Consider the following 23,095-nt stretch of genomic DNA (forward strand, 5'->3'; position numbering starts at 1 on the left):
AGCAGAGAGAAAACAAGTCTGTCAAAGCTGAGGAGAAGTCCACATAGTTACAGTGACTAAAGCACCTTTGCATATATGTTAATACGTTACTGAAGTTCAAGCATGTAGCACTGTGTAAGATTTATTATTTATTTAACTGTGGTGTTGTTCCAGTAAAGAGCATCTGAGGTACATTACAAACCGGCTCGACTTGACAGAGCACTTCCCATTAAAGACGATTGCAACCTCATTTCCCTTAGTTAACCCTGGCAACTGTAGCACAGTCTGTTCGGTAAACACAACTGCAGGAGAATGACGGTGTGTGTGTGCGTGTGTGTGTGTGTGTGTGTGTGTGTGTGTGTGTGTGAGTTGTGTGTGTTGTGTGTCCTGATAGCAGGTTATGTGTACTGAGCAGTAGCCCTGAAGCTCATAAGCACTTTATAAAACAAGGGTGCGGTGCCGGTGCTATGCGAGGAGTGTGGTGGAACCTATAGACTGGACTTCAAAGGTTGAGGCCGCAGAGCATGTTTACGTCAGTCAGGAACAATTAACAAATTTTTAAGCTGAATGGCTGAAGGCGAAAAATTCATTTTCTCTGACAGAAGATGGGAACATCCCTCAAATGTTTGCAATGCCTTGACTATTTCAGCAGCTGAATTTCAGTCACGGCTGCAGGGACTAACACGGCACCAGATCCTGAGCAGCCCAAGACGCTCAGCTTCCCAAATGTGAGACGATGGGAAATGCACATGCAAGGGTATTTTTAGGTCAGCGCAATTTTCCTGTGACACATTTACTGCAAAGGACCTCAAGAGTGATAACATGCACAAACCACAGTGTGCTGAGGAGAGTGACAGCGATACTTGGAGCCACAGGAGAGACAGGCCAATTAATGCCAAGAAGTCCTCGGAGTACAGCCCTCTGTATAATCCCACAACCTACTTTATGGGGAACGCTCCCCTCTTTCGCTGATGTGTAGATCATTAATCACATTTCATATCAAACGCCTATCCCCTGCCACAAATATTCATTCCCAAAACTCAGAGCTATGTGTGTCAAATACTCCTCTTCACCAGAGCAAGCTACTCAAACTTTCCATGACCAGCTATCAAGAGAGAAGAGCTGGTTAAAGTGCATAAAATGTTTATTTTTGAAAAAACACCCAAATCTGGAGACATACTTTTTAGCTGAAGTACCTCCACACTAGTATTCCTTTGCTACCATGTGAAAAGACTGAAAATACACTTATGAAAGGAGCTTGCCAACATCATAAAAAGAAGAAAAAAAAAGTATGATGGTTTAAACTTCAATTTAACCAATTTCACTTAAAAGCCCAGCTCTCAAAATTCTCGCTCAGCACGCAGAACTGGCACTTGAGACATGAAAGGGCAGCTGTGACGTTTGGTTTACATTATATCTTAGTGGTTTCCACATTGTGGCCAGGGGATAAGCATCAGGAGAGGTTTATCTCTGTCACTGTGCTCTATGGAATATGTAAACACTATGTGTAATCAGCGCTGCAGTGAAATGGAGTGCAGGGGGGGTGTATGGGAAAGTGAAGTGCTTTAGGAATAAGCCGCCATCTTACTCCGCGAGCTCAGGGAAAGATAAGACACTGCAAGCAAAACTGCAGAACCAATAACAATGTATGTTGGGTTTTTTTTTTTTTCAGTTAGTACAGAAAAAAAAAAAATATTATGTATGATTTTTTTCAGTATTAGTATTGTTAGTAACTTAGGTGTTAACTTTCACTCTGCTGAAGAACTTCACTCTCCTCTGTCCTCATCTCCTCTGTCTGTTGGCTTAACTCTGTCAGAGTGTCTTTGTCCCCGTCACCCACCCTGTGAGGCAGCGCTGCTCCTTTTTGTAGAAGACGGGTGCTCGTTTTAGACGGAGAGGCTCTCTCCCGTCTAGAGCCCAAGTTTTAATATGGTGTCCAATCCAAGTGATTAAGCATTGCAGAGCACAAACAATGCTTTCCCTTAAATCTCTGTGAACCCTCTTTCACTGGAGCGAATGAAAGAGCACTCTGTCTGCAGCAGCAGATGACAGACGCGCGCTTGAAGATAAGTCTTCTCCATGAGCCCTTATACTACGAACACCCGCCGTCCGACCAAATAAAGAAATAAATAAAGAGATTACAAAACGGCAAATACAACAGAATGGGATCTCACCTTTAAAGGCATTGATGGGGAAGTGAAGGGTGCAATTTGCCAGTAAATGTTCCCTTTTACAGCAAAAGTGCCTTGAGATGATACCTAAAACCCAGTGGCACCAGAGAGGCCAAGCTGAGCGAGTGAGCCACCATGGATAACTCAGCTGAAAAGAATTCAGCGGAGTATAAAAGACAAACACAGTCATACATACATGCACATACAAACCACAGTGCAATGAACAAAAGCCCACAAGTATGAACACAACCTCCAGCAGTAAATCAGTTATAAAATCAACCTACTGAAGGACATTATATTTCGCATGAAAAAGAATTCTTCCAAAAAAGTAAAGTTGGTGAAATTTCCCACAAATCATCGCGTCTCACACATAAATTACCAACAATCACAATGCATGATGTATGCCGCATGTAACACAATACCCTGAACTAATGCATTAGATGCACGTGGTTCCTTACGGCAGCATGAAGATTTAAGAAAAGCTGGATACCGGGGGCAGCTAACTAACACTGTTCATATTGTGCCTTTTTAAAACGCCAAGAGCAAGAGCAGTGTTGCAGCTTACAATGACATGACGGCTGGACAAATGTCTCCTCATTAATATAGGATGAACATGAGACAGCGTCGCCTAAATACATGTTTTCACCTCCTGTAATGCAACCTTACATCTGCTGAGCTTCCATTTGTAGTTGGACTGACTGGGGGAAAAATGTGGGCTGAGTACGGTCAGGCCTGAGTTGATATTAGATGTTTAGTCTTCATAAAATATTACATATAATTTTGCTTCATAACATTTGCTTCCAAATAATTAAAATTGCAGCATCCAAACAGCAGTATTAGCAGGGATCTATTAGCCCATATGAGGCACTTAATAACCACATACACATGCAGACACTTTTACAAACTTGAAACAGAGAGAAAAGCAGACAAGCGTCATCACTCAGAGGTCATGAGAGGGAGGAGCTGGCGCTATGACAACAAGACATCAGCCGTCTGCAGCCTGCTGCCGTCAACAAGTCAGCATGAGCACTACCATCTGACTGGGCTTTCCTAACACTGCCCCCATGCACTCAGCCAAAACTAGCTATTGCTGCTGCTGTTACTGGCTCCTGCTTTCAATTTCACTAGAATGGGCCAAGTAATGGCTTCAGCATTTTGTGGTCTGCTGACACATATGGTCCATGTAGCTTTCTGGTCCTGCCCCCACCCCAACACCCCGCCCCAGCCCTTCCATCGATGGTTTTGGGGCTTGTGGGGAGATGTGGGCAGAGGGAGGCAGACATACAGCCCCAGGGGCTGGCCACAGTTATGGGGAGGCATGTATGGGCCTTGTTATGACTGCCATGAGAATTGGGCTCCATCGGGTCACCGCAAAAATCAGAGTGTGGAATCAACCAAATAGTACTTGTTCATTCATACCATCAAGTTCAGGTCTTTTGGAAATAAAATGTGTAGGAGGTGCTGCACTGAAACTCCTGTAATCTACAAAAAGGCCCCCAGTTACACAAGTCTACAAGTTACAAGTCTTACTCTTGGATTTTAACACCCACTGGTTGGTTGCAGAGTGAAAAGTCTTCAGCATCTTTGTGAGGGATACTTTAGTAGGTATGACCATATGAGGAACTGAACCCAGACCTTCAACCAAATGGAGAGAAGCTCACTAATAATGAGGCTAGCCCTCCATTAACCCAAACAGCCTCCAAGAAATAATGTTTACAGTATAACTTTTTCAACTCTTCATAGGAATGACCACATTAACCTTCTCTTTATCACTTACGTCACCACTAATGCCACTGCTGGTAGTCGCTGCTGTTGGCCCTATCTGGCTGCACGACCTAGATTAAAGGTTATTTGCTCAAGTCACAGAGGCAGCTCCTTTGGCTCGCCCTTGTTGGGTTTCCTTATCTGGTTTTGTCTGGACAAATCTTCGACACAAAGCACCCATTTTGTGCTCCTCTCTGGAGATCCTGTTACAATGTTCCAGACACGACGCAGTAAACCAGCAGTGCCTCTGGGAGCACAGCGTTTGGCGGGGTGGCGCGAGTAGCTGCTTCCTCAACTATAAGCATATGATACATGTGCACTCCTCTTACGTCTCCAAGCACGCTTTTGTGCCTTTACAGGGTAAAATGATCAGCAGTGGGGTCAAATTATGTCATACTGTGAGAATTCACATTTAGCAACCTCCCGTCCATGTTACCAACCAAAGAAAATATACAAGTGGATCCAGCAGTGCTTCAGAGTTCCCCAAAGTCCATGTTCTGATTGCTATAATAATTGCAATATTGCTCAAGCAATGCTTCAGCCTGTTACTACTTGAGATATAACAGGTAATTTTCATGTCAGTTTTCTGGACAGTTCAAGGTGGGATGACATGTTACAAAAATAACCCTAAATCAAAACCCGACATGAATGATTGCTGGATTTAACAGTACAATAACCCCCTTGTGGATACTAAGAAAAATATTAGCAAGTTGTTGTTTGTCAGTGGTCCTGCCGGAAACAACCAAGCCTCTCCACCCAGCAGCACACATGCCCGGTGAGCGTGTGCAGATGCCTTGAGGTTGAGCTAGTGGCATTACTCCTCCCATGCTCCAGAAGGACAAAGTACAACTACGAGAGCGAGCGAGAGAGGCAGAGAGAAAATGAGAGTGAGAGAGAAAAAGAGTAGTGTTCGCTGACCTCATTCTGACAACAAGCCCGGGAAGAGCCTTTCCCTGGAACCGTTTCGCAATACCACTGTTGTTTATACAGGTGGTGGGTGAGTCGAGCAAGATATGCAGAGAGCATGCATTTTGCAACACCTCATTATGAATACTAAACACATACAGCATGTCAAATCACACAGGCACACACATACACAAGCACTTTATCCCTCGTCCAAAGTGTGGCTCGAGTTTGATTTTAGTTGTGACATTTGCAGGCAATGCGTCATTTTTGCAGTGCTGCGGTCCATTCATCGCTCTCTGTTTGAATTTCAAAGTCAAGTTCCTTTACGCAATCCAAGAGCTGTCAAACACTACTATCCTCGGGTATCGTCCGGCGAGTGCTCGCCTCCTGGAACGGAGGCCTCTGGTTGGCTCGTATGTTTGGCTGCGGGGCCGTCTCCTGCAACAACATCCACTTGGCCAGAGTTCAGGCCTGTGGAAGGCTACAATAGCCCAAAGGTGGCTGCCCAGACCATTGTTTATGCAACAGCACACTACTGCCAGGTTAAAGGGAAAAGAGCAAGACAGTGAATAAATATGGAGGGCCCCTGCCTGAAACACCGTTATGCTTTCTCGTAATCTTTCCTGCACAAATACAGATTATAATCACATTGCACATTTAAAGTATTATCATCTCTTAAGTTTAACTGGGCATGTTGCTATCTAAGAATAATGTAGGGATCGACCGATTATCGGCCGGGCCGATTATCGCCGCCGATATTCAGCATTTTGACGCATATCGGCATCGGCCTTTTTTAAAATTCGACAGCCGATAAGAGATCAATTTAAAACTGGGTTATTTTGGCTCTGATGCAGCCGCGCCTCTCTGTCTGCTGTCACTACTCTGTCGCCAGCATTGTCCCACCCACAGCACCATCTGATTGGTTACAAGCAGAGCCACGGTAACAGCCAATCAGCAGTGTAAGCGGTGCATGAACAGTCCTTACACACACGGTGGAGAAGGTCCGGAGAGCAAATACTTGTTTTGAAGGTAAGTTAAGGCAGCAGAGTTTCCCGAAATTGTAATAAAAATCCCAGTCCTCTACAACTGACAACTACTAGTAAGATTACTGTGAGCCCATTAACGTTATATAAACATAAGCGGCAGCTCTGCTGCTCGCAGTCCCTCCAGACGTGCCTGTTAATCACTTGAAACAAGGTTGCTGATAATATCGATATGTCCGGTTTTATTGCAGGGAAGCCCGTCGAGGTGAAGGCTGGTTAGCTTTTAGCGTAACGTTAACCCATCGGTCCGCGGCTCTAGATGCTCAGCAGACTGTAGCAATGGGGAGACTGTCTGTTATGGTAGAGAAAAGTGTGTGTTTGTGTGGAAGTCACATGAGAAACTCTACAACTCACGACTACTAACGTTACTGTGAGGCCCAAGACGTTGGCGGCAGCTGTCTGTTCCTACGATAAACACTGATTATTAAAGTGAAGATGCTTTAGGCTATTTAGTGTTTAATCCCTTGAAACAAGGTTACTGATAACATTGATACTGAAATAGTTATAAAAGTAAGAAGTGTGTGTGAGAAAGAGAGACACAGAGAGAGAGAGAGATTGCAGGGAAGCACGTTGAGGGGATGGCTAGTGAATAGTGTGTGTGTGTTTGTGTAAGCCACATGAGAAGCTGCAGAAACTGACAGCAAGTACCGTCTGTCTGAGAGAAAACTGTAGGGCAATAATGGCTGTTTAACTACCAAGTACTTTACCTTTTTCTGTGTTGATTGAGAGATCCCAAGCAGCAGAAAATGACATATTGTTAGATGAAGTGTGTCCTGAAGCTGTCTTTGATAGTTTCTTGTAGAGAGGAGCAGGATATTGCTGTTCAAGACTTAAGACATAATGTAACTGCATCATAAAGCCTACATGAACTGCATTCTTCAAACTGCAAACTTCAGGAACTATTTATTTATTTATTTAAATTTTCAGTTAACTTTATAAGAGATACTGCTGACCCTGGGAACTCCTTGCACTTTTTGTTTTTGTTTGAACTTAAAACAAAGATAAGTGAAAGATTAACATTTCAGTTATATTGAAATTTTGGAAAACTTTATTTACTGTAGAAAACTTTAGTGAGCTATTTATTTGTTTAAGTTTTCATTTAACTTTATAAGACATGCTGCTGAGCCTGGGAGCTCCCTGCATTTTTTGTTAGAATTTTAAAACAAAGATATCTATTGTCTAAGAAAAAAAAACTTTAACATGTTGCAAATCTGAAAAGCTGTTAAATAAACATATGATTAAAGGCATTTGAACAAAGTTAAGTGGAATTTTTCCATTATTCAAAATTTTCACGCCAATATTTTCCCTTTTATTGCAAATAAATATCGGCTCCAAATATCGGTTATCGGCCTCCTTGACTACTAATAATCGGTATCGGTATCGGCCCTGAAAAAACCATATCGGTCGATCTCTAGAATAATGCTCTTCATAAATATTATATTGTAAGTAATGACCAATGATTTAGATTGTGTTTGTTTTGTAGAAGAAGTGGCACAATTTCCCAGTGAGACAAAATGGAAATCTGGCACCTTAACCAAAGCCATTTAACACTCACGAGATCTTAGCCAAACGAAATAGATTTTACGGTTATTTTTCTAACTGGTGAGTCCTGAATACAAATCCATGCACAAGTTAATGTAGCGCCTATCTTATTTTCCCACTAACCAGCGAGGTGAACCAAATCCATTATATCTTATAGAGAGATGTGAAAAAAAAGGATCCACACAACAGCTGTTTGGTAAACATACCAAAGTAATTGTTCCAAATGCCTTACTTTAACACAGATTAAATGCAATTAGAGGCTGTTTATCTAACCACAACAAGTCTCTCTGCCAAATGAAAAACCTCTGTCATTGTTTCTAGCAGTTCTGCTCAGAGGGATTACAGCTGGGAATAAGATGCCTTTTTTTTTCTAAACGTAGCTTCCTTATGTACAGGAAGGAACTTTTATACACAAACAAAGCATATGCTCTTTGCATAGGAAGACTATAGGGGTGGAAAAAAACTGTTGGTTGGCTACAGCAAGGGTCTTCTGAGGTGAATATGAGGAATTTAGGTCAGTGCAGCCGAGACGTTTAACCAGCTCAAGCCGCTGCAGCCTGGGTGGAAATAGCATGGGAGGCCAGGGAGAGGGAAACCAGTGCGTCACAGCTCCCGGCCCGATTCCAGGCTCCCCCCGACGCAAACAAGAGCCATGACTTCCCTAATGATCCCAGATCATGTACGCCTCGCACACGTTCCACCAATAGGGAGCGCTTCCTCCTCACCTTTGACCTTAAAGTGGGTGTGCCTACCTTTGAAAGTTCAGAATGTGCAGGCGTGGTGCTGGTGTGGTGGAGTGAATAGCTAACAAAAAAATTTATCTATTTGGTTTAAATGTGCAATTGTGAAAAACCTTTAATCCGAGTATATATAAACTCTTACTGCAACATTCCTAATATCTTAGAGAAATCCTTTTTAAGACCTGACAAATCTCTTAATATGTTTAATATTTGACAAATCTTGATAATCTGACATACTCTTTGCTTTGGTTTTCAGTTGCCCTGTCACACACAACTGCTCTGTGATTCAGAAGTCCGACACCACACACACTCACACGCACACACACATTGTAAACAGTCTTTATTGAGACGTGAGTGCTTGTATAAACATAGACAAGCCCTATTGAGGGTCCAGGGCTGGGTCGAACAATAAGAGGGGGAAAGTTGCTGGACGTTCCTCACAGACGGTGTGTACAAAATCCAATTATCAGAGCCACGGCATTAACATTCCAGCAGTCTGGCAGGTGACGGCTCCGTCTTTTCAGCCCCCCCTCCCCTACACCACCAGCATGGGATAGAGTCGCCCGGCAGCACCTCGACAATACACACACACACACATGAAGCCCTCTTCAGCTCCTCCTCCACCCCACCCCACCCCACCCCACCCCACCCCCCTCTTCTAAGATCCCCCAAGTATTGAGACATATATAGAGGGAAGAAGGCAAAGAGCGGGGTGGCAGTTGGGGGGAGTGGGGGTCCACCAGCGACACTGGTCTTTTCTTCAGGAGATCAGCACGACTGGCCTAGCAGGCAGTATCAGTCAATGGGGCATTCTTCTCCTTTCTGTCTCTGGGTGAGAACATGTTGATCGCTGATAACATTGCTTTGATTGCCATAATGGGGAAACCACTTTTTGTTTTGAGTGTTTGCCTCTAAACAGTGTGTGCTTTGTCAGCCCTGGGTGATGTTCATGGCATACAAGATGCCGATTAAATAAAGGTTTAACGGTAAAACAAAAACAATGTAGTTGTTCTTGGCTACAGGGCCAGTTGATAATGGATTAAAATAAATTCTGCGCCCACGGGCCGCTCAGTGACAAAAAGCAATTCAACTAACCCAGAGACCAGAACGCTGTACACTTCATTTTAACCCTGCATCCACTTAAAAACTTACAATACTAAAAATACTTTTAAAATCCAGACTTTATAGTCTGTGTTGTTCAATTATACCCTCTAACTCCTGCAATTAGCATATGTACTGTCTTCCAGCAGGCCATCTCAGGCCATCATGCATCAGTAACAGTTGTTCTTTGCTTTACATACAGCGCATATAGTCCTTATCTCTATGGGACGTGGTGTATGTGATATGTAACGCCTCTGCCTGGTGTCCATCCTTGTACCCTTGTCAGGTCCTATATATATATATATACGTACATCTGGCCCCCATTCTGTTTTTTCCATCATGTCATCCTGCCTACATACTGTAAGAGAAGGCTGTGAGAGATAACATAAGTACGGTACATCACGGTACAGTAGGGCTGGAACATATTATTGTTTCCATTATAGGATTTATTATTTTGTGACTGATTATTCTGTTAGACAATAAAAACGTCAAAAAATTGTAAAAAATGCCATAAATCATAATGTCCCACAGCTCCACATTACTTAAACCCAAACATATTCAATTCATAAAGATATAAAAACAGACAAAAAGGCAAATCCCCTCATATCTGATGGCTGAAAACACCAAATGTTTAAATGTTTGCTTCATTAATTGCTTTGACAAACAATCAGTTATCATAACTGAAATAGCTTTCCGTCAACCGACTGATTGATTCCTCAACTGATCGCATCAGTGCTACAGTATAATACATGATCCCTGCAGATTCCTGAGGCCCTGTCAACAAACAGCCTGAACGGGAATTAAAAGTTGAAAGTGTGTTTTTCCCAGGTGCAATGTGAGTGTGCCCATGTGTGTATATTTATTATATTATTCGCATTTCTGGGTAAAAGTTTTGTTTTATGTGATCTATAAACAATGAATATTTAACAGCCTTATGTGCAATTTGACTTTTTATTACTTTTCTATAATGAAGTGAGGAGGTTTTAAGAAACACCTTTTTTTTCAGTTTTTACTCCACTTTTGGTTTCACCTGCCCTCTTTTGAAAGCTAAAGCAGTAACTAAGAACTACTTTGTATTTTGTCCAACAAAACTACTTTTTGTTGCTTCTCTTTCCCCGCTTCTTTGTGTTTCACTGTCTTCCTCTGCGGTGTGAGATGTGAGTCAAGTGTCTTGTGGCTTTCTCCACCCTCACCAGAAGGCCTGCGAGCAGTTAATTATTCTTGGATGGTGGATGAAAAAACCGAGTTCTTTCTTTTTTTTTTTTTCATTAGCTCAGCAGCAGTTTTTCATTCATAATAGTTGGCACTGGTTTCGCACTGCCTGCCAGAGATCACACCCCAACCATTTTCATTTTCCTTCATCCATTTGTTTCATTCATGTCATAGATTTGGCAGGGTCCTGCACCGTTTTCCTGATGGCCGCCGACCCTTCGACACCCTTCTTTTGAGTCTCAAACTCCTGTTTGTGGCTTTGTTTTGCACCAGAGTAAAGAATATGTGGAAACAACAATTCACATTGGTTTGCATCCAAATGACGTCTTGAAAATTTTCGGCTTTGGAATTATCGATTGTAATCTAAAACTGAACTTTAGCAGGGCCACGTAAAACACTGCTGACATACTCTTGGACAGAGAGAAGGACTCCACACATTGAAATCTTTCCTGGGAAAGTGGATGGATATTGTTTGTGTATCTGAGTAGCAGTGTTGGGATTAATCCAAAGTTAAAAAGGACCATTAAGTAAAGAGTGTGGGTTAACATTCCCCTGCCTTCCTATGGTATATTATCCTATACGACTGTGGAGGAAGTGAATGCACTGTGTAAAGCACTCTCCCACACACTTTAAGTACATTCAGCTATCTGAGGCCCCAAGAAACAGCAGTTTATCATCATACAACTACTGGAAATATGCACACTGACAGGAAAGCTAGCTCACACATACACACATACATTCAAACGCACGGCTCCCACCCACCCGTTCAGCACCCACTTTGCTAAACCTATCAGCTGCAGCTGCGTGCATGTGTTTTAATGCATTCACACAAGCTGAATACACGTGAGTTCATAGGTGCATGTGAGTCCAAACGCTCAAATGTACTATGCACACTCTCAGGGTTGCAACCTAATCCCAGCGAACTCCAAAGTGACAAATAAAACCCAGGCTCTTAAACATCGGGGACCAGGATTCCCAACTTGGAAACAAACAAGGTGGCTACCGTGTCTCCAGCCCGAGCAGGACTTGTGGTGTTCACCAGCTCCCATCTGAATGGAGTTAGAGGTTGGCTAGCAGGAGTGCAGAGGAGAAGAGTCTCCTGGGGCAGTTGGCTCAGCAAGCGGGACCAGAGGATGGCTGCACCATGGATTAGGGCCCCACAGTGGTCCATTGTTAATTGGGCGCCATGTGTGAAAGCTACAGAGAGATTAGTTTGTACAGCTGCTGCCATTTGTCATAACTGCCCTTAACAAGACACACATGGCAACCCAAGTTACAGCCAGAGGTTTTACAGAGAAAGGGGAGAAAAAAACTCTTGTGAGCGTCTAATAGTTTGCGAAACAGACCTGCATAAGCAGATAAAGATGTTCCTGGGAAACACCAAGCAGACTCAGCTGGGATCCCATAAGAGATGATGAGCTTGAGCATTACTCATTTAGCCATCTGTAGGTCAACTGGGGTCATTATCATAACTGCTTAAAAAGCTATGTTAAGCCAGTAGAAATCCCAGACCACAGGTTGCAAACAACTCTGTGAAAACAATGAGGGAAGATCAGCTATTACATCATGGCCCAAATGGACAAAGTTCAAATTAGCCAGGGTCTGTGTTTTATTAGCCAAGCAACAGTGGGACACACAGACATGTAGTGACTGTTGTAGCCTGATGACCTCTTGTTGGCTTGATAATATAAGCTACACCATGAGACTTAAGGGATGGTGGAGTCGAGTTATTTTTTGGTAAGAATCCGCAGCATAATTGCAGGTTGTAGGTCTGCGCACATGTTTGAGGCCTAATTACAATCTTGACTTGGTAAATCCGGAACAAGCTTTTAAAGCTCTCTCGCTTTCAGTTTTTGCCCGACAAACGCTAGAGCACTGTTGTTATTGAGGAGCTGCAGTTCTTGGAATCTAAATGCAGTCCTTTGAGGTGAAGTGCAGGTGAGCAATAACATGGTGTATGTATGTGTGTGTGTGTGTGTGTGTGTGTGTGTGTGTGTGCAGTAAAGGAGTTCATGGTTTTCATGCCCATGCCATATATATAGGCGTATGAGTGTAAACATGTGTCCCCATGTGTGCATTTTTGTGTTCGCCTATAAAACTTTGGAAAGGTTTTCTAAAAGTCAGTGCAGCTAAACTACCAGCTGCAGCCTTGTGCCAGTGGAGAGAGTGGGCCAATTTGAGAAAAAATCGAGCTATCTGGAGCCAGATCATATAGGCTTTCAGAACACACCATGGTAACAAGCCCTGTTCTTCCCCAGTAAAAATAATGGGCTTCATTAACCATCCTTGTTAGTGCTGCAGCGGGCCTTAATCACACAGCCCAGACAGCACTGGACTAGCTTGTTCCTAACACAAGTAGTTGCACAGTGGCCAAACAGTTTCATAATTACTAAGCCCACAGAATCCAGTGTTTCCTAATAGATAAAAAATGATTCAAATATTGAAGTTCACACCAAATAAAATTTTGCAAAAGGCATGACAAAAGGGAAGTGACGGTATTGTTATATTTTATACTTCAGCTTAGAAACTAAATCAAAAATTTTCTCTTCCAGAAACTTTTGTTTTGGAATTTCAGATTACAGTTGTTTTTTGTGCATGACGTGTTTATGCCATGGCTAAATTCAATTCTCAAATATTTATGTGGAAATCTCTACAGAAGAAGCTGCATTGCTCGATTTTTCCATTTATTCACTGTGTCACTTCACTGTTTTAATGTAAAGAGACAGCGTGAAAAAAACAGATCTATCTGTCACAATGGAAGCAAGTCGTTCTGTAGAAAATCTGTAACATCTGCTGGTTTGGTGGTCCAGCGATATGAGATTTTCATGCTGTTCCAATCAACAAGGTGTCCATATTTTCTCTCCTCCTGCCATTCCCTCTGTACGGCTCACTTTAATCACATACAGCCCCACCGCTCTAAAATGCTGCCTTTCATAAAAGACAGCATGTTTATGTAAGTGCTAAAAATGTAAATCACAATTTTTCCTACTCCACTTGCCTCTTCTATTGTTCTATAACTTTTCTTACTATATGAGTCAATAAACACAAACAACCACGTTGGGGGTTGTATTGTTTATTACACTGAATATGTGCTGTCTTGTGCTGATCGGGAGTCGGTTTCTAAATTTAGGAGCTTTTTGAGAAGTGAACCTCACATATGTGAGGGAGGAGTGGAAGCTCTTTGGCTAGCTTTGACAACTCAATGGGGCGCTGATGAATCCGTCCCAAGCAGGCTATTCCCAAGCCCCAGACACCATATCCCCACTTTGACCCGCGAACTGACATTAGAAAGAAATCCTCTAGGGATTCACCCACCCACCCCCCACCCACCCCAAACAGCAACATGCCCACCCAAAAGTACATTTTGCACAGCGCTGCAATGGCAGGCCTTTCTTTTTCTGTCCCGCTCAGGTCTTGTCGAGCCGTCACAGTGATGGGACGTACTGTACCGCCAGACAAAAGAAGAGACAACCATCACTCTGGGCCACTGATCGGCCCTGTCTGGACTGAAAAGACTTTGATGGGGCAAAGCAGGCTGGGGGGTGCTGCACAGAGAAGTTAGTGTCTCCTGGGCAACCACTCTGATTGTCTATCCCTGCCCAAAGTTCCCCATCACACCCCACCTACTACCCCTTCTCATTTTTTTCTTCCCTTCATTGGTTCTTAACAAGCCTCCTTCCTGGGTAAAGGGGACTGGCTTTTACATGAAAGTCTCAGTCTGGTACTTGAGGGTGCTTTTCTCCTGGCTGACTGGAAAAAAAATGCAAGGTCAAAAAAGATCTTCACATGAATTCTCTATCTAAAACCTCAGTTTCTCCTGTCTGAACTTTCTCATCCTTCTTTCCACCACAGACCCTACTGTCTAACATGACCAGTGTAGCAAGCAGATGGGACAACTGTAAGTTTGTCTGGCAGTTACGCTCGTACGATGGCAAAGAAGAGAGCGCAGCCACTGGATGGAGAAACTCAGGCAGCAGGGAGAGCCTGCTTTGTAAGGCAGGACAGTGAGGTACAGTGTAGTGCCTGGGATAGGGGGTGAATGTACCCCATTTGTCTTCATTTGGGAGGACCGGCAGACAGGGTGGGGGTGGGGAATCTATCCGGGGAGGTGGGAGGTGCCGGTCCTCCAGTCAAGTGGCCTCGGGGGGATTTGAAATGCATTTGGGGTCCTCCCCGAAAGCCTGGGAAAGTGTGGAGAAGCTGAGATCTTAACCATAGACTAATGACACAAACTGCAGTCCTCAACCAAGTGTAGTCACAAACGCAAAACTGAGTCTCCTGCTGAAATACACAAGAAAAGCCTTTTCAACACAATGCCTGTGCCTCAGAATGTCAAAGAAAGGCCTTGTCTCATTTTTTGATGGATGTAACAGTGCAAACTGTGACACAAGCAAATTAAACACACTGTAGCAGAGCAAAAGAAAGTTGTAAATTTTGTTGAGAAAGAAGGCATCCACATTTCTCAGTGGCCTCTGCTCCGAGTTGCCTTGTTTCCATGGAGATTTATGTACACATGGCACACAAAAGAGGGCTAAGGAGGTAACACGGCCTGTTTAAGCCTTGAGGTATTTGCTCGAGCAAAACCCCGCTGCTAATAACACAAGCTTCATACTGAGCCAGGCAACCTGGCTGCACTGCACCCAGGTTAGTGTTTGAGAAAGAGCAGGAGGGAAAAGAAGGCAGAGGAGAATCAGATGGAGATCACAAACAACCAAAGATCGTGGGGAGAGAGTGAAGACATCATGACAGAAAGAAAGTAAGCAAGAAAGAAAGCAGGAAAGAATAAAAGAAAAAAGATGGAAAGAAAGCAAGAAGTAAGCAAGAAAGAAAGAGCACTGCGAAACATAAATAGCTCCTGGGTTAAGAGAAAAAGGATCGGGAAGACATTTAGTGGGAAGCGGAAATCAATAAGGCAAGCGGTGAAGCTGAGAGGGAGTTCTAAGTGGATTAGATTGAGAGAATGTGTTCGATAGGTTATGGCTCTGAGAGAGAGGTAGCCAGACACCGCAGGCTGTATTGCATACTAATAAGGGAGCCAGAATGGAAGCTAAGCACAGGGTTGTGCAGTTCACTCTGAAGAGTTTTTATCTATATGGCTCTGGAGTCATCGGTTAAGGTCTTTCCCAGGATTTGTATTTTACAGTCTTACTGAATTTGTTCTGCATGTACACTGTTAAAATTCATGTCCAAAAAATAAAATTCCACTCAACTTAGAAAAAAACTATTCCTGAGACTTTTTTTCCAATATCATCTCACTAGACAAACTTAAAATTAAAGCTGAAAAACTTGACTTAACCCAAAAAACAAAGACAAACAGTGGTGTCCTTAATACTGTGTGCTTACAACAAGTTTTGTCTCACACTTCTGGCACAAACCCAGCCACCCTTTCTCTGGCCAAGCGCCTGGGCCTGGGACAGCTGTCATGGTCGGAGTCTCGGGCTTGAGGGAAAGCCAGGGAGTGAGAAAAGAAAAGAGACCCGGAGAGGGAAGGAGTGAGAGAGTCATTTGGCCGGGCTGTGTGCCGCAGGGGTGATTCCTGATGGCAGAGGAGGATAAGGGGATGCAGGGAGGGAGGGATAGATGTTGTGCTTAGTCACAGACCTCCACTGTGACCCAGAAGGTCAGGCCTCCGCACTGGCCGCCTGACCAATGCCTCTGAAGCAGCTGGGCGGAAAACAAGATGCAAACAGCCACCCCACGCAGCGTGGTAAGCAGGCAACGGCCAGTCTTGAAGATAGGGACCAGCCAGACTACCCAGCCTGAGGAATTGGAGAGTGGGGGGTTAAGAGGTGTGGGGTGGGGGAGTCACTGGTGCCTACTCCCCCTCACTTAGGCCAGTGAACCAAGGGACCACCAGCCAAACCAGGAGTGGCGGGGGAGTGGAGAAAAACAGTTGCCAAGAGACCTCCAGTGATACTGCGACCGCCGCGGTTTGACCCCGATTGTGGAGGTCAACAAGGGGGGCTTACGAGCAGCTCCCCCACCTCCTCCCCTGACCACCACTCCCCCAGGCAAAAAGTCTTTCTCCTCCACATGCCCTGGGCCTGCAACGGCGCGTTTTCACTGATCTGATTTGCTCAATTAAACTTCAGAGGACACCCTGCCACATCTCTTTGCAAAGGTCACGACCCCGGGGGCAGAGGTTAAGTCTAGCGCTCGTAAAACAAGGTCTCCATTAACATGGCAGCGTGTATACAGAGGTAATCCGGCCATTTCCACAAACTCTCATGACGGCGTGGAAAAAAAAAAAGTTACGTTATTGGATGGGGGGGTTGTGTGTGTCAAGGTAATGATGTTTTATGGCTGTGTTAACTTTCAGCACCAGAGTAATGGGAAAGCTGCTTGACCTTGACTTCTTTAGTCTCCCACTGGACTACCTCAGCAGTCCCTTTCTGTCACTGCTTATGAGGTAATCCACTTCCCTTTCAAAATGCTAGGATTTCTTTACAGTCATTTCTATTCTCTGTTACCGTTCCCACTTTGTTCCTCTTGTTGAATCATTTACAATTTATGTCGTTTAGGAAAATATACGGCAGATGATTTACATAACATTTTCCAATATTCTTCCAAATTCATTATCTGGATTCCTTGTGTATCTTAATCACATATGTTTTTTTAATTATTTTATTTTCATATTTTATTAATTGCATGCATGCCTAATGAGAACAAGACATTTAAATATTCAAGGCCGAGAACTTTCAGTGAAAACATTACAATAACTACATTCCTGCATTTGTTGAGGAAGAAGTGATGAGCAGCTTAAACCAAATACAAACGAGGCCTGCCGTACTCGAGCATGTCCTAACATGATGATTGTCTACACGCTTTGTTACAACTATTCCATCAATCTGTCAGACTGGATCTGCAAATATGAACCCAGGTGGGGAGAGGCAATGATTCACAGAAGAAAAGAAAAAAAAGAATTGCACTTCTTGTTTTATCAGTTAAAGACTGATATAAGTGCACTGGAGTACAACAGCAGTGTGTGTGTGTGTGTGTGTGTGAGAAGCCAGGGCCCTGTATTGAACACAGCCTGCCAGTTGGCACAATGGATGCCACAACCCCCACTCCCAGCCCCCAGCCTACTTCCCAGCGGGCATTCATCTGGGCATGCACATGGGTGCTACAGTCCTGCCTAGCTAAATGCGTCTGTGCCCCAGAACAAGGGGGCTGAGTGCCCTCTCTAAATTCACCCAGCACACTCGCTGCCAACCCGACGACCTTTCTCAGGCAGCGACCCACCAGAATCAAAAACAAATACACTCAGAACTTTTTGATTTTTGCCACGTAAAATAACAACAAAAAAAATAAATACCGTCGAGTGAATTAACGGCAACAACAAATTTGATGTTACCCAAGCCACTGCCAGATAACAGGGAGAGCAATATCAGAAGCACAGTCCGGACCAATTTTTTCTAGCAGATTGCTCAAATACCAGATTCTGGTTCAGGCAGAGCTGTTTGCTAGTTTCTTTGTGTTCGATTGTATGTTTGTTTGTTTCGTGCAGTTGCAGCAGAACAAAGGCAGCGGCTTCCATTCTGCCACTGTCAAAAAACTTTCCAACGTGCCCACTGCATTGCGGATGCCAACCAACGAATCAAAGGCATGCTGCAAGCAGACAAAGAGGGTTTGATGCCAACCTCCAAACCTCTAACAACCATTACTGGTGATTTGCCTGCCTCCCTGGCACAGTGCAAAACAAAATGGCGCCATGCCGCACGCTACCACAATATGGCTGCATTGTCTGGAGATGGGCACTGCTTGGTAACTTAAAGAAAAGAAAAAGACGACGTAGCTTGCAAAAAACGAAAAGAAAAAAAAAAGCATCGCCGTCTCTGTGATCCCGGTAAAAGAATGCTATTTTGTATTTGCCAAAGTTTCAACAACAAAAATTTTGAAGACAGCGGCAAATAATCGCTGTGATGGCGACGGTGAATCAGCCTGAATTCATCCACCGACAAATGTAAACAGTATGTTTCGGCATCTATTTCAAACACTGAAATTAATCTTCCTGCCAATAATTTGCTCTCCCTCCAGAGCGGAGACATTTTTCTAAAATAAAAGCTGGTGAAATGTCCATCAATAACGTACAATACAGGCGCTAACTTACCATTTAAATGGTGTATATTAAGAAAAAACTGTACTAAAGAACCATTCTCAAGTTGGTGCTGAACAGTTAAAAATGCAGCAGATGCAAACTAGAGAAGCGGTGGCATCCTACAAAAGACACAAAAGAGGGTCTGATGCCAACCCCGGTGCCAGTGGCAACCATTATTGTCTCTGTGCTGTGCCTTCTGCTTTCCCTGGCACTTATCAAACACAAAATGGCGCTCAAGGTTTGATGATAATGAGCTAGCTATACCACCATTTCTCCCTCAAAAGCAAAGCGTTGGTGGTTATTCTGTGCTGCTGCAATAGATTTAATAGAGGGCAATACTATAGGAGGGATTCCTATGGTGACAGCAGATAAAGGGAGGACGTTCAAAACTATGAGAGACATGAAAGACTGAAATTGAATTATGTGCTGTGACAAAACTGAGACACACAATTTAATTTTGAAAGAGTTGGTGAAGGTGTTTAAGTTGCCTTCAATTCTGAAAAAAAAATCAATAGATCTGATGTCTAATTAAAAACTGCATTGATTAGGAAATTTACACCATCTATCTACACAATATTTTCTGCAGAACTTGTGTAATTACTGTTCCTCTTCTCATTAAACTGAATGTGAAATATCAGATTCAAAAGGGATGTTTCTGTCATCAAATACTGGTTGAAAATTCACAATTTCTTTTCTCTAGTTTACAGTTTGGAAAAGAAAAAGAATTTTCTGTGATAGATTTTTGGCTTAAATCATCTCAAATGTTTCAGTGAATGCCAGTATTTTATGAGTGTGCAGCATACTACTGGTTGTATGTCAAGGCAAAAAACAAAATTATAATAATTAATATAAAAAAAACACAGCCATTCAAAAATCTATTCCAATTTTTTTTAACCTCTTATTTCACACTGTGCTGAAAAAAATTCAGTTTTCACAAAGGCTTTCATCTAAAGAAACGAGCTTTTCAGGAATTAAAAAAAGACGCAGGTTTCTCTTTCAGCACAAACTCGCTCACACATTATAAGTATATCGTACATATACTTCAAAACTAACAACGGAAATTTATTGCAATTATTAACAAGGCCCAAAGTTTACTCACACATTCAATGCTGAGCTGTGATGTAACTTCGATGTTTGTGTATTTTTAATGAGGGAAATCTCATTTTAAAACAATTGTGTTCTTATGCGATTTTTGATTGACAAAAAAATTACATGTTACATTATATAATGGGAACTATGGGAATGAAGGTTGGGACGCTCCAGAATGAAGGCCATAATTTAACATAGTACAACCTCAGTTTTTAAAAATATACTGTCAGTATAAACAAATATTGAAATAAAGGAGGCTTAAAGGCAAAAAGGCTCAGTATTTGAAAAATATAAAACTAGTTGGTTCATTTTAATTTAACCACTCTATCCTGCAACTTTCCAATTAATCTCCAGGTGCACAGTGTGTGTGCAGTTGTAAAAGCCTGTGTGACTGTGTGTGTACGAGATAATACACACACTGTCCATTATGGTAGCTGAATAATTAGCGAACATGAGTAGGAGCTGCTACTGGAGAACAGCAGAGCAAGGACACATTTAAAACATGTTCTACATTCAGTATTGATTACAGTCTTTTTGTTTAGTAATGAGCCACATTTGAACCATATAAAATGTACGCTGCACATACACAGTGCTGACTATGATGTTTCTTATATTTATTTGTCTTGCAAATGTAGTGGTGCTTTCAGCCGGTCTCTGCAAGCCTGCCAAAAAGTAACACATGTGACCCTTGACCTTGCCAAGCCATCATTCACACATGCGCGTTAGCTCGCACACAAAGTGAAACAAACACACACAGTATGAGCTTGAACCTACCTTGGTCCTGGACATAGTATGCTAGAAACAAGTCCAGCTCCTTGACCGACACTGTTATGTGGTGTGGCTGGACACAAAGTGCTGGGTTGGTGCAATGTGGAGACTTGACAAGGCGCTCGCCATCTGTACTTTCCAGAGGGATGCCTTTGAAGAGGATGACCATCACCAGGTCCAGTCGCCAAACTTTGTCGGCCTGCCGCAAACAGTCAATCCGGCGGATCTTGCCCTTCTGGTCCGGGTTGGATAGCACACAGCACGGGTGCTTCTTGCCCGTCACACTGAGGACAAAGTCCTCCCGGTACTCCTGCCGAATGTCCTTACGCAGCTTGGCCAGCAGCCTGGATGCCCATTTTTGCTTAACCTCGGGCTTCTCGCTCAGAAGCTCGTCCTTCACCGCACGCTCCTCGTCCTTGGACATCCGCTTCTCGTGCTTCTTGAAGTACTTGCGTTTTCTGGCCTGGAGGTTGAACCATGTGTAGGCGATGGCACGGACGTGAGGAAGAAGTGCCTCGATGAAGGGATGAAATTCATCCTGGAGCATCCAAAGGGACACAGTGAGGAGAGGGGAAAAGAGAAGGAGAGACATATAATCAGAAACTCATGTCATCAAACACGATGAAGAAATATGGGTTTAGTCAGCTACTAATCTGAGACAGAAGGGAAGTCAGACCACAAACAAACAATCCCTCATAATCAGTCACATCACATCTTATTGGCAGTTTCAACAGCTTTGAGTCGAGAAGTTTCTCTTCACATAGCGACACTGGTTTTACCATTCTGGATGTATCTGGACGTAGTACAGGTATGACAAGGAAATTCCACTGTTTATATCAACTGCCAGCACTACAATAGCACCAAGCCCGGTGACTGAACACACTCGTGTCTCCACTCTCATTCCACGAGCATGCTCTGAGCGGGACTCCCGTGCTGCTGCTGCTGCTGCTACAGAGAGCATGCGCCTCTTACAGTTGCATATCTTTTATCAAACTATTCACACTGCAACGTGAACTTATCCCATGTCCATGAGGGATGGTGGATAAGCTGTAGCGACCTGGTGGGCCACAGTCACTAAATAGGAAGTAAGGAAGATTCCCATTCTCCAGTGCATATGCACAGAGCATCATAGGGCTGAATGTACAAAATGAGGTTAACACACGGAATGACACTTGCTCAGCTTCATTCCAAAACCCTGAGGTCAGACAGTGATATTAAAATACCGGCCTGCGTTAAATGTTTCATCTTGCTTTAAATTTTTAGTCTTCTTGAAACGTATTTTTCGGATAAAATGTCAGATATTCATGTCAATATTAGTGAAAATATTTATATGGGTTATCAGTTGTAATCAGTTGAAGTTTTCTGTGTAATTTGCATTAAGATGTAGTAAACTTTACACCACATTATCTTTAATTCTAAACTGAAAAATGATTGCATATATGCGTCAAAAAAGAAAAGTTTTGCAGTTCACATTTGACAGAATTCCTCTTGATCCTTACAACTAAAAAAACGAAACACCAATATTTCCACAGCAGTTCAATGGCCTGCGGGCTTTCACACCAATACCACTCCAGTAATTCTAATACAAATTATCATAATCACTTAATGCTTCTTCTTTGTGGGTGCAGGAATGTGGAGGACGGTGTGAAAGATTTAAGAGTCGTCAGAAATTACAGCAGCTGTGAGAGAGAAGAGGAAACATTAACTTATCTTTGTTTTAGGTCATTAAAATGTCAAATTTAATAAGTAGAAGCAGCGCCTTTTTTGAGCAGGTTTGTGAAGAGTTAAACCACATATTGTCCTTTTTTATAAGCAGCCAGGCAGACAGGCTATAGGAAACCACAGAAATCTACTCCCTATCTGTGACTGCCGCTGGTGCTCCTCTGAGAAGCCACATTTCTGGTCTGCACTTTAGGGCCAATAAAATCCTGCTCTAGTATACTGATGTTATATTATAATCTTTTAACATACAGCATGAATTAACATTTTATTCTCTACAGATTCTAGTTTTGAAATGTTTTATATTTACTATGTACTATGGATGCTATACATATCCACAGTCTTTTAAAGAGGTTAAAAGAAAATATTTCAGAGCTCCTTTTAATGTCACATCCTCACTATAAAGTTGCCAATTAAACTGACAAAAGTTAGCAGTAAATGTGATGTGCAGGAGCTGCTTCCGAAATCTTTTTCACTTCTGGTTTCCTGTTCAAAAACACTTTAAATATTCTGTTAATTTTTTTCAACCAGTCTAAAGCCAAATGCTTTAAAGATAAATGACTTGGCCAGGGCCTATGCAGTGCACTTCAGCTGGGGCCATAAAAGCACAATCCTCTTAAGTACAAACTAAACCACATCTCAGTCAATCACTTACTTATGCCAAGTAAAATATAAACAGTAAAACTGAGTCAGCCAAAACAGTCAGCTACTCTGTCCAAGCCTGAAACAACCTTATCATGCGTTTGATCTTCCTACAGTGAAAGTGGCTTTATCTCCTTCCACCTTCACTTCCCTAAAATATAGGGGTTTAACGCTAAATAAAAATATACACGTGGAAAAAAATATAAACACAGCTCAAGCAAGGCCAGGAAGTGTGTGTGAGGTTATTAGAGGACACAAATAACCTAATTAAGCCTGAGAGATACCTGCACCAAATACCCAGGACTATCAAGAACATCAAGT

At 42.9% G+C, this 23,095-nt stretch overlaps 1 protein-coding gene across 9 annotated transcripts in view; it reads right to left on the reverse strand.

Annotated features, from left to right (window-relative positions):
- The window catches only part of LOC130164650 (nuclear factor 1 B-type-like), a 78,357-nt gene that overhangs the window by 43,639 nt on the left and 11,623 nt on the right, over positions 1-23,095 (reverse strand). For all 9 annotated transcript variants that reach the window (XM_056369526.1, XM_056369520.1, XM_056369521.1 and 6 more), the window contains exon 2: positions 20,420-20,951. In XM_056369526.1, the coding sequence (XP_056225501.1) occupies positions 20,420-20,951 (532 nt within the window). The remainder of the gene's footprint in view (positions 1-20,419; positions 20,952-23,095) is intronic.

The sequence above is a fragment of the Seriola aureovittata genome, chromosome 23 (assembly GCF_021018895.1).
Source record: "Seriola aureovittata isolate HTS-2021-v1 ecotype China chromosome 23, ASM2101889v1, whole genome shotgun sequence".
Taxonomy (NCBI): domain Eukaryota; kingdom Metazoa; phylum Chordata; class Actinopteri; order Carangiformes; family Carangidae; genus Seriola; species Seriola aureovittata.